At 33.7% G+C, this 12,674-nt stretch overlaps 1 protein-coding gene across 1 annotated transcript in view; it reads left to right on the forward strand.

Annotated features, from left to right (window-relative positions):
* Positions 1–6,703, forward strand: part of LOC107742045 (protein BANP-like) — a 54,561-nt gene extending 47,858 nt beyond the window's left edge. Inside the window, 1 exon segment of the mRNA XM_016554896.1 lies at positions 5,812–6,703. Within this exon segment, the coding sequence (XP_016410382.1) occupies positions 5,812–5,922 (111 nt within the window). The 3' untranslated portion in view covers positions 5,923–6,703.
* The last annotated feature ends 5,971 nt before the right edge of the window (positions 6,704–12,674 follow it).

The following is a 12,674-nucleotide window of genomic DNA, read 5'->3' on the forward strand; positions in this document are numbered from 1 at the left end:
TTGCAAAAAACAAATCCATCATTAAGACATTTTTAGCTTCAAACCGTTGCTTCTGGTTAAAAAACAAGTCCATAATCCATAATATTGCTTTCTCGATTGAAAAAGACGTCTCATCTGAATCAGGAGAGAAATATGCACAGATCAAGCACCGTTTACAGGTGAAAACAGTCCAAAACAGCTCTAAACAAATATGTTGGTAGATTTTGATGTGAGACGACAATAGTGGATGGACTTTTTCACTGAGGAAGGGTTATTATGCATTATTGACTCTTAACGATGGATTTGTTTCTTCCAAACATGCAGCTTTTCACTTCACCAAGACATTAACTGATGGACTGGAATGGTGTGGATTACTTGTGGATTACTGTGATGTTTTTATCAGCTCTCATTCTGACGGCACCCATTCACTGCAGAGCATCCACTGGTGAGCAAGTGATGGAAAGCTACATTTCTCCAAATCTGTTTCAGTGAAGAAACAAACTCAACTAATATTCATTTATGGGTGAACTATTCCTTTAGTGTATACGATTGGTATTTAATGTTTATCATTAACACTGCAAGATTTTAAAAATACACTATTTATACATTTTTAGGAAAGAACGAATCAGTCATGCATTTTATAAATGTTTCAAAATGTTAGAAACAAGGTTGCCAGGTCATGGAAAACCTGGAAATTAGAGGGAAAAAAAGTCATGGATAAGTAATGCATTTCTTTAATGACCATGTATTATTATTATTATTATTATTATTATTTAGTTTAGCCCGTAAATATTTTATTGGATAGAAAAATTTGTAAAAGAATTAAAAATCATGAAATTTCTATAATGAGCAATTTAGTTGATCAAAAACAAGGTTGCTCATGGAAAACCTGGAAATTAGAGGGAAAAAAAGTCATGGATAAGTAATGCATTTCTTTAATGACCATGTATTATTATTATTATTATTATTATTATTATTTAGTTTAGCCCGTAAATATTTTATTGGATAGAAAAATTTGTAAAAGAATTAAAAATCATGAAATTTCTATAATGAGCAATTTAGTTGATCAAAAATAGTTGGAATAAAATAATGGAGAATGACTGGAAAAATCATAAAAAGTCATTAATCCAAAGGAGTAGGAACCCTGTGGAAAATATATTTTAAGTACAGACTGGTGCTGTTTGACACACGTTTTTTTGTCATTTTGCACATTATCATTGAATAAAATTGAGTGAAATGGACTATAACAAATGAATATATTGACATATTGACACAATTAAAATATTTTTACTAAAAGTCAAACTGCTGAAGCAAAAAAACTGTGTAAAAACCAACAATGAGAACATCATGCATTTCAAAGCCCTTTGTTGTGACCATCCCTCTTACATTTTTTAAAAAACACTCACGGCGCTAGCACGCACCCCCAATATGGCTTTTGTGAGCGCGGGAATGTGAGCTATTTGATAACAGGGAGGAGGACGAGGCCTTTACCACAGTTGCCCTTTAAAGTGGTTAGGCTGGTACAACTAAAACCTCTTTAGACCTTTTGGGTGCTTATGGTATAAATAGTCTTAAAGGGCATTTCCTCCTTAAAATCGGTACTTTTTTTCAATTTGCTTTATTAATACACTTTCCTGGTCTCATTGTGTTCGATTCATCATCGCACGTTATTTCAAAAGAAAAAAAAGTCATCTTATATAAAAAATGACAACTTGCTCCGGCTCTGAAACGACTTTCCTATACTGATGACATCAGCAAGACCTCTTATTTTTCAGCCCCTCCCCCTTCTCTATACTCTGCTGTAAACAAAGGCCATTAAAAACAAACAAATGTTCCCCTTCCTCTCTTTCAAGTACACTCTTTCATCGGATGTGCTGTACCAGAGCCAAATTTGTTGTACGGCTTGTTATCTGAGTGACCTGCATCTTTCTTTTCCTCTTTCTCTCTCTCACGGATACACACTCTTGTGTTTTGGCCGACCTCAAATATGTTGTGTCTCATCTTCATCTTAAGCAGGCTGTACCAAACTCCGGAAGGCAGTTTGTGGGAACGGCTTGATGATTGCATCCGTACCCAGACCCCATCAGAGGGTCTTAGATTTACCTCTAGCCTCACTTGTTGCTTTACTTGGTGGTCTGGACTCCTTCCAAAATTGGCTCTGCAATTATACTGTACACATCAAAGCTGTTGGAAAGCTGTTAATGGACTATGATGCTTGAATAGAGCGCCGCATGCGCAACATTTGACACAGTCAAGCGAGTAAATCTCTGCAAAATCGATTATAGTTACTGCCGTTTTGTGACAAACCATCTGTCACTGGGATAAAATAAACAGCTGTCAGAGGAAATGAATATGAATTATGGCATGAGCTCACTTAGTAGTGAGTTGGCTACTTTTTTCTGTTGGCGAACAGAAAAACTACCTGCTGTTTTTGGAAGACGATTTGGTGGAAAATTTGTTTACATGGAAATCAATTCTTGCATGTTTTATATCTTGCTCTGTTTTTTGTTTTGTTTTTATTGTAAAATTTAAAATAACATTTTCTCTTAAATATAAAACTATATCGCAACCTGGATAAAGACATTATGTATTTCATATATTTATGTTTTCATAAAAAGTTTAGGTTGAGTGTCTACATACATAAATTTGATTCAGTTTAAATACATCCTACCCAGTCTCAACTAGTTGCAGCTGTGACTTGATTTTTCATTCATTTCTTTTATCATAGCCACACACATAGTGAGATCCTATTGGTCCAAATTCCTGTTCTAAAGAGCTGTGTATTAAAGATCAAATATAATCTGATTGGCTGTGATTGTTGTGTTGTGCACTGTTTTTCATTTAAAACTTGGACACTTGTCATATTTAGTCGGAGAGCATGTGAAAAAAAGAACAGCAATGAATAAGAAATAGTTAAATTATATAGAATTATAGCTAGAAATGAACCTTGGTGAAATAAAACAAATAAAATTATTAAAAATAAATAAATACCAAATAAGTGGATTTTAAGTAGATATTGGGGACAAAAATAAAATATAATGCTAACAAAAAAATTATTTGATAAAAACTTTGGAACATTAGTGGATATAAAGTAAAATAAAATAAATAAAAGTGGATATCAGGGACAAAAATTAAATCTAATGATTACAAAAAAAAAACAAGAAAGTTAGTGGATGTTAGAAAAATTCAAGTAAATTAAAATAAATTAATAAGTTATAAGTGAATTTTAGGTGGACATCATGGACAAAAATGTAATATAATGATCAAAAACTAAACATTAAAACAAACAAACATAAAAAGAACATTAGTGGAAAAAATAAATCAAGTATAAATAAATAAGTAAATAAATAAATGCATATTAAGTGGACATTAGAGAAAAAAAAATATCATGATCACAAAATAGATAAATAAAAAAAAAATAAAAAATTAAAAACTTAACAATAGTGGATCTCAAGTAAAAAAAAAATTAAGTAAATTGAAATAAAAAATGATAGTTTAATTTTTACCTTATTGACCCATTGCAACCCACTTGATGAGCCAAGAAGCCAGGAAATGACATCAAATGCTTTAAACTATAGGAAAGCGTAATAATTGGGCAACTTAGTCAGTTGAATCGTTTAATTTCAAGCTGAACTGATTTCGGACAGCTGTCTTCTTGCGCCTGAGGTCACTGCGCTTCGTTCTATGTGAATTTTAGGATTATTTCAGTCGTTCTCATCTGCTGCACAAAACATGCGCCCCTTTATTTTTTCATTTAATAGCTTCCATATCACACATTCGATCACACTGGATAAAAATCGTCGAAAGTAAAGCGATGTTTCCGGCCAGGAAGCTCTGTTCTCTGTACAGTCCGATAGAAGTGTCAGCTCACTTACTCAGGGCTGTTTGAAACTGATGCTTTTGAGCGATTCAATCATTGGCTCTAATGAGTGCCCTCTTGTGGAGCCGCAGGAAATCGGCCCCTGAGGACTTTACACTTAGCACCTAAGATGAAAAGCACAGCTTGTGAGTGTCTCGCATCAAACAGGCTGTGTTTTAAGAGTCTTGACACTTAGGGGCCGTGCCCTTGAGTACAGTTTGAGCTTTGCACCGTGCAGGTGTGCGGTCTGTTCCCCTGGCGTGTGTTGAGGAAGGAATGACTCACTGCACATACTCTGAAGTGACTCATCCTGCGTTGTCTTCCCCTGCATCACTCCCTCTGCCCTTTTTGTGAGGGAGTGTTTTTATTTCGACGACTGAGATAAAGTGTAGCCTTCATCTGACCCTTTACTTTTCTCCTGGTTTTCCATCACTTGTTGTTGTCCTGATCTTTGTTTTTGCTGTATCAATCTGTACACCTGTCAGCATTGTATTTGTCTGCTTTCACTGCCTCCATCAATATGGTAAAGCGGGACGTATTAAGCCTGGGCAGGTGATGGGATATACAGCGCTGCGATAGATATGTATCAGCTGACAGTGATTCCACTATACATGGTATCTTAATAAAACAGACATTCCAGACCGTGCTGCAGACAAACACTTCTATTGAACATTGTTTCTTTAATGCCAAGAGTTCATTTGGGTGCATCCATCCAAGACACACTGTCACTATGAACTTTGTGCATTAACGTAGTATTCAGCTGATGTTTGGTCAACTTCCTATATATCAAGTATTTTACACCGGCTGCAAATATTATAACACTATACTGGCAAAAATAAATAATGCAAAAATAAATTAAACAAAAATAGATAAAAACTTAAGAACATTACTGGACATCAGGAAAAAATTTAAGTAAATATAAATAAATAAATACGTGAATTAGTTGAATTTTAAGACATCAGAGGAAAAACTATATATATATAACAATTACAAAAAAAATTAAAATGTAGAGGACCTCAGAAAATTAGAACATTTTTGGAGCTTAGGGAAAAAATAAAGTAAAATTAAAATACCTAAAATAAAGTTTACATTTATAGTTATTTAATTTACTTTTTATTTAATTTTTACCTTATAGCCCAATTGAAACCCACTTGCTGAGCTAAGAAACCACATTTATTATCAGATTTATTAATGTTTTTGAAAGATGATTGTTTTGTTTACCAAGGCTGCATTTATTTGATTAAAAAAAATACAGTCAAAAAACATTACAAATTAAAATAACTCTCTTCTATTGTAATATATTTCATAATGTCATTTATTTATGTGATGCAAAGCTGAATTTCCAGTAGCCATTATTCCAGTCTGATTTTCTGAATAAATAAAAAATACACTTTTATAAATGCATTTATACCAATATAATTGCAATATGCAACATTTTGTGGTAAAATTATCTCAGCAAAATAAAAATAAATAAATAAATAAAAAAAATAATAAAATAAAAAAAAAAAATATATATATATATATATATATGTATATGTATATATGTATATATATATAACCTATTTATAAATAAAATTAAATTAAATACTAAAATAAAATAAAATCACATAAAAATGAATATTTTTTTCTCCCAGTTGCAACTTCATTTCTTGTGACTTTTCACATATTTTTGTTAATCTCACAATTAATAAAATTCGTAATTCACTGCACAAAACACTTTGTAGTTAGCACAAACCATGTTTATCCTGCATGTGAACTTGCAAAGTTTGTTTATTGTTTTCATGGACCAGGTCGACGTGTCAAAATTAGCTGTAATATTTCATCTGGTGGCGTGAATTTGAGGTTGAACGGATGGAGATGGCAGATGGAGGGAATGTTCAGGAAGCCTGTTTGAAACAATCAGTATTTTTGCAGTTGCATTTGATTTTCTAATGGTGCAAAAATGACACATTCACTCTGTTTTTGGTTCTCAGGCTGAAGCTCTGACTCCAGCGCTGCAGGCGGAGATGGATGTGAAGGAGGCCATTCAGCTCCAGCAAGCCGAGAACGGAGAAGTGGTTCAGATCCAGATGCCAGGCACTTGAGCCACTCACGCGCAAACTTCTCACGTGTGTGTAAACAAAGATATTCGGCTAGAGCGTCAAGGAGAGGGCGAAACCGAGGAGTGTGGCCACTCAAACTCAAATTCTCAACCAAAACCACCACCGTCAGTCAACAGTTATTGACTAAATCCAAGTAAAACAAATGCAATTTGATGTAACATGTCAGCTCGTATGGAAACTACTGGCCGTCCCCCACCAATAACAGTCACTGCGTCCCGTCTGCTTAGTAACGTATAAGCAATGCTGGCTTCATCGCTGGTTCCTCCAACCTCTCCGACACTGATCAAAACAGTAAAAAACATAAGGCTTTTTCCTCTCCAGTCTATCTGAAGTACCTCACATGCAAAGAACAAGCATGTTTAACTAAAGATTCAAGCAGACAGTCAAGTTACTGGGCTTAAATCGGTCACAAGTGTCATTTTTAGTACATGAGCGTCACACTTTGTGATCTGATATTACAAAAAAAGCAGCAGTGTAAAATATGCTTCAATTCATAATCCAAGATTTTTGTGTTTTGCTATCCTTTTGTGATTTTTGTGTGTGCGTGTGTGTTTGTATCGGTGGAGATCTGGGGGTTTATTTCAGGGCCGCCCCGTCTTCATTTATCAGTAATTAATTTGTTTTCATAATGGTTAGTCTAAATATTTTTTGTTTCATATAACATTATTGTACGGAAAAAAAACTACTGAAAGTTTTGTGGAGATTTTGTAGGGAAGTTTACTAAGACACAGGAAAATATGACAACAATGAACTGTGTTAATGTAGTATATGAAATATGTACTTTTTCATATATATAAATATATATATATATATATATATACATATATTTGTGTATGAAGGATTTGTTCAAACTGAATAAATGATCTTTGTTTTGAAATACAGCGTCTTGAGTAGCAAATGACAATCTGCCAGACAACATTAGTAAAATTTCAGCAAAAAAGTAATTGTCAATAGTGTACTGATGGTTTGAAGCATAGCTCACACAGACGGCACTTTCAAACCAAGCAGCTTTCTGTTGGACATCGTAACAAATTTGCTTGACCAATTTGAACAGGAATGAATGGGAAATGTGGGAAAATCTTTTCACCCACACGCGAAACAAATTGTGGGTGTGAGACGAGATTATGGGTATTTGGAATGGCATTCCTTACTACTCATACTATTTTTTCAGCGTGCATTAAGTAAACTGGGACAGTATGCAAATTTACCGGAGGAAAAAAAAAATCTGAATGACCTACAACACAAGTACACTACAAATGTCCCACAATGCAATGTGCCTGAATTGCTTATCTATTTTCAGTAGGATAAATGAAACTGGAAGCAGTCACAGTTGTTGTTGTTTTTTATACATCTTCTTGACTCATTTGATTTCAAAATAAGTTGAATTAGATTTTTTAAATTGTTGAAATTTAAAATTCTGATTGGTGGTCAATAAATAAGGGGTTTTCAATAGCTGATTCTTAAATTATTACCTCAAATGATAAATATGTGATAATAGTAGTTATTAGCACAAACTCTAACCTTTAAGCTGTCAAGTTATTTATTATTACGAACTCTAACCTTTAAGCTTTCAATTTTTCAACCTTGTCACAGGAGCTTTGAAATTAATAGACATGGGCCTATAACTTGAAAATAGATAACTGAGTAAATTCTCACTCAGTTTCAGGGTTCCTTGAAATTATTATTTAAAACAAAATGCTATTGTTCTTTCAAAACATGTTTTGCGTCAACCCTGTTATATTCAAATTATTGTGTGTGTGGGGGGGCTGGGGGGTTGAAGATCTGTGCGAAATATTCAATTAAGTCAATATTCTTGTGCTTTGTGCAATAAGAACAATATTTTTCCAGCAAAAAGTTGATCACTATAATTTGTTTTCCACCACAGAATTGAACTTTTCAGCTTGACAGGTCCAATATAAGCGTAACCAAAATGAAATACAGATGTAAAAAAAATTAAAATCCATGCGGTCAAAAAAAAAAAAGATGCCAATTTCTCGAATATAATGTCAAGAACATTTTTTTTAATCTTAAATGACACAACATAACAGGGTTGAACAGCTGTTTTCAACTGCTGATTCTTAAATTATTAACCCAAATTAGAAATATGTTTAATAGCTTTACAGAGAACCAGTAGGTATTTATTGTTACAAACTCTAACTTTAAAGCTGTCAACCCTGTTACATTCAAAATATTGTGGGGTTGAAGATATTTGCAAAATGTTTAATAAAGCCATTATTCTTGTGCCATGTGAAATAAAAACAATATTTTTCCAGCAACAATTTTTCCAATTTTTTTCCACAACAGAGTTGAATTTTTGAGCTCGACAGTTCCAATATAAGCCTAACCAAAATGAACCACAGATGTACGAGAATGCAGACGTAAAAGAAACCAACCCCTTTATAAACCTACCCCATGAGGTCATAAATTATGCCAATCTCTCAAATACAGTGTCAAGAACAAAATATCACAGTAAAACAGGGTTGAACAGTGTTTTTTTAGAATAAAATTATGAAAAAAGAAAAATAATTAAAAAAATTCAGAGTAGTGGTCAACAGATAAGTGTTTATATTAGCTGATTCTTAAATTATTAGCCCAAATAATAAATAATAACTAAAATGTCACAGCATAACAGGGTTGAACATTGTTTTAGAATAAAATAATGGAAAAAAAGAAACACTTAATTTCAGTAAAAGCAAAGTTAAATTTTTTTTTTACATTTTTTATTTTGTGTGTGTGTGTGTAAAAGTGATTAATGTGACTGCACAAATTGGTTGATATTTAAGGGGGAAAAACCCTAACATTTAACAACAAACTAACAACAAAAAATGATTTTAACACTTATTTTGCTTTATAAAACAAAAATGATTAGATTCTCTATCCTAGTAAGTTATGAGGATACTTGGCACACACGTTTAGTTTCCTGACAACGGCCCATACTACAGTATTCAAAGCAGATCCGTTCCAAACAAAGCCATTATGCCACACACATTATTGCAAGTTAAGTGTCGGTGTTGATTTAGTGTTCAGCCACTGAACAGTCATCACATCCATTGTGGTTTAATGATTGCAATCTAATGAGTGGGAGTGATTAGAAGCAAGCAGCATGCATTCAGTTGCTATGTTTGTTTTATATTGATGTGATTTGCTTCAGTTGACCAGAGACCCATGTTTTGATTTGTGAGATCACCACATTCTCTCTAGAGCCCCCCAAAACTCCTACTCTGACTCCCTCGTCTCTAATGGGATCAAGTCAGCCTCTCCCCCGTTCTGAAATCATGGATGGAATATCCCGGATTGTAGCAGTCTGGACTTTTAAGGCCTCCGGCCAGACACCACTGGGCCCTTTGTTATGGCAATGGTACAGTTGCTAACTCATCCTCTCCCGCTGCTATGGGGTTTCGTCAAATTATTCGTATCTTTAGAGCAGGGGTGAGGACATTGCAAAAAAAAAGTTTTTTGTTGAGTTTTCCCACGCATGCTGTAACATAATGGTGTATTTTGGATCGCGTGCAGAAAGTGTCCTGTATAATCGCTGATAAAAACATCTCTCTATTTACTTTTGTTTTCTTTTAGTCTCAAAGTCCCCTGTTTACCCGTCTTCTGTACACCATCCATCCGTTTCTCTCAAGGAATCTATCACTTTCTTCATCTTTTTCCTCTGATTTCTGGTTCTCTCACTTGTTCTCATCCTCCCACTCTTTTCTCGGGTGGAGTCTGGTGTTTTTTTTTTATTTTTTTGCTTTCCTCCTCCTTCGCAACCAGTCTGTATTAGTTTTGTCAGAATGTGGGCTGTGGTATCCCTGTAGCCCCCCTAAAATCCAACTCTGACTCCCTTTTCTTTAATAGAACTTAGTCAGCCTCTTCCCCTTTAGAAGATGAAATGGCCCAGAATATAACATATCCCCATCATATTTGTCTTATACTGAATAATAATAATAGAGTATTTGAAATACCATTTAATTATTAATCATTCCTTAGCCCCAAAAAAAAATTTAATTATTGTATTCTGGAATTCTGGTAAATTCTTTATTTCTGTCATGATAATAATCTTGTTAATTTCTTTATTTCCATCCTGTTACATTCCATCTTGTTAGGAATCCTGTTAATTTCTTCATTTCTTTCATGTTCATAATTGTGCTCATTTTGTTGTTTTCCATCTTGTTACATTAATTTATGAACATTTGATTTGCAAACATTACATTTTATTTCCATTCTGTTACATTCCATCTTGTTAGGAATCCTGTTAATTTTTTATTTCCATCCTGGTACAATTTCTTTCTTTCTTTCTTTCTTTCTTTCTTTCTACCTTATGTTAGGTTCTTTTTGTTTCCTTTTTATTTCCATCCTGTCATATTCATCCCGATATGAATCCTGTACATTTTTCCATCCTGTTAGGAATCCTGCTGATTTTTTCATCCTCTTTTTTTACTTTACTTTTTTTTTGCATTCTACCAAATGAGCAATACACTCAAATTGAGTTTAACAAAAAATTAATAGAAAATAAAAATAATTTAATTTTATGATTTGACTATATTCTACAAATTTAATGAGCAGTGCATGGTACATAGCAAAATAACAAGCATCCTCTTATACACAACTAAAAAAAATGTAGAAAATGTATCTAAAGAGCAAAGTAATGCTTTTGTTATGAATATAAAAACTAACCTCACTTTTTCCATAGATACATGAAGACATAAAGACATATTAATTATTATTTTGTAATAATCTAATACAACACACCCTTTCATAGTCATTTTTATGTTACGTTATCATGGCAAATGAGTTATTTATGTACAGTACACCAAAAGGCACCCTACAGTGATATTGATCCAAATATATTTTAAGTGTCCGAGCTTGACCAGAACATATTTCATAGGTCTGGTGTACCCTTTTATAGAAATACTTCTTTAAATTACAGCACATTTATTTTTGAAATGTTACAGCGGTTAAAGGTGAACCATGAATAGACGGCATGTACTATAGCATTATCTTTGTTGGCCTGAGCTACATGTTCTCTCTGAATTTTTCTTTATATGCTTTATCTAATGCAGAGAAACTGTTTCCCAAGTCAAAACATGAAAGTGGTCCGTCTCCAAGATATTAAATCAGCACTTGTTGATCTGATAACTAAGTGCGAGAGCAGCCTGGCCTGCATACTGCAAACAGGAGACAAGGTCAGATTTTATGACCCTAATGTTGCGCAGTGGTGTAATTTATGTTTTTGACTCCGTGGGTTCAAGTTCTGAGTATGATCATTGGAGTGAGCTCATGTTTTTGTGTGTGGAATCATGGCTGATGTGAATTTACAGGTTTCTTTTATTTACAGGACCTTCTGAGCGGAGCGCAGATTTACGTGGTTGCAACCATGACCTACATGAGTGATTTCACAACCCATTTATCACATTATCTTCTAATAGGATTAGAGCTTATGCTGAAAACTGATTAATGGTCAAAAATGATTATGTTGGTCCAATACATCATTTAAGACACTGAGCTGCACCCCCAAATGTTCTGAAAGACGCCGCTGATATCAATCTTTTTTTTCTTTTTTTTTACAAAATGACATAAAATTCTACTGCTTCATAATGAGAGAAAAAAGAATGTAATGTGTACTGTGGTTACAATTCATGGAAAAACCTTTCCAACAGCCTACATTTTTACTATGACAAACAACCTCTGTGTCTCGTGATCTGTTTGCTGGGGCTGTGATAACTAATTTAACTACTAATTTTCAGTTTTATATGACACTTTATCTAATGTGACTTATAGTACACTTATTATAAGTGCAGTTTGCTGGGTATGTGTCTTTTTTAAGGCGCAAATGTGATAAATCAGGAGTCAACTTTGGGGTTTGAGCGAGTTAAGTAAAAATGTTTTAATTAAAAAGTAATTTTTAACAGTTATGTCTTCAAAACTTGAAAAAAAAGAAAGATAAAAAAAAAAGAAAATTAAGAAATTCTGTGTGTAATTGTAAAGGCCGTCAAAACTCATCATATTAAAATGTGTATGAGACATTTTAACTGTTGTATTTAATGTTAGCAATTTAAAAATATATATTTTTGGTATTCAAAGCTGTTTGTCTTGCTGTGTGTATACATATGGGTATAGAAAAGAATCACCCCCCTTTAAAATAATCACATTTTATTGCTTTGCAGCCTGAAATGATGACGGACACAGTTTTTGTTTTATCCAGCTGTATTTACTCAGTGCAACTTATAACATCCACGTGAAAGATATAACACCAACATGTCAGAAAACAATAAAAAAAAAAAAACAGAATCACTGAGTTGGAAAAAGGATCAGCCTCTTGTGTCAGTATTTTGTTGAACCACCTTTTCCTTTAATTACAGCCTTTATTCTGTTGGGATTTATCTCTGCTAACTTTGCACATCTAGACTTTGCAATATTTGCATGTTCTTCTTTTCAGTTAAATTTGATGGTGAGCGTTTGTGGACTGCATTTTCAAGTCATTCCACAGATTTTCAGTGGGGTTTAAATCTTGGCTCTGACTAGGTCATGCAAGGACTTTCACCTTTTTCTCCTTCAACCACTGTGTGCTCAGTTTAGCTGTGTGCTTTGGGTCATTGTCATGTTGGAAGGTAAACCTTCTTCCCATCGACTACTTTCTGGCAGAGAGCAGCAGAATTTCCTCTAGAATTTGACAGTATTTTGCCCCATCCATTTTTCCTTCTATCCTGACAAGTGCTCCAGTCCCTGCTGCAGAGAAACACCCC

This window comes from Sinocyclocheilus rhinocerous, unplaced genomic scaffold, assembly GCF_001515625.1.
Source record: "Sinocyclocheilus rhinocerous isolate Xijiao unplaced genomic scaffold, SAMN03320098_v1.1 scaffold135, whole genome shotgun sequence".
NCBI lineage: Eukaryota > Metazoa > Chordata > Actinopteri > Cypriniformes > Cyprinidae > Sinocyclocheilus > Sinocyclocheilus rhinocerous.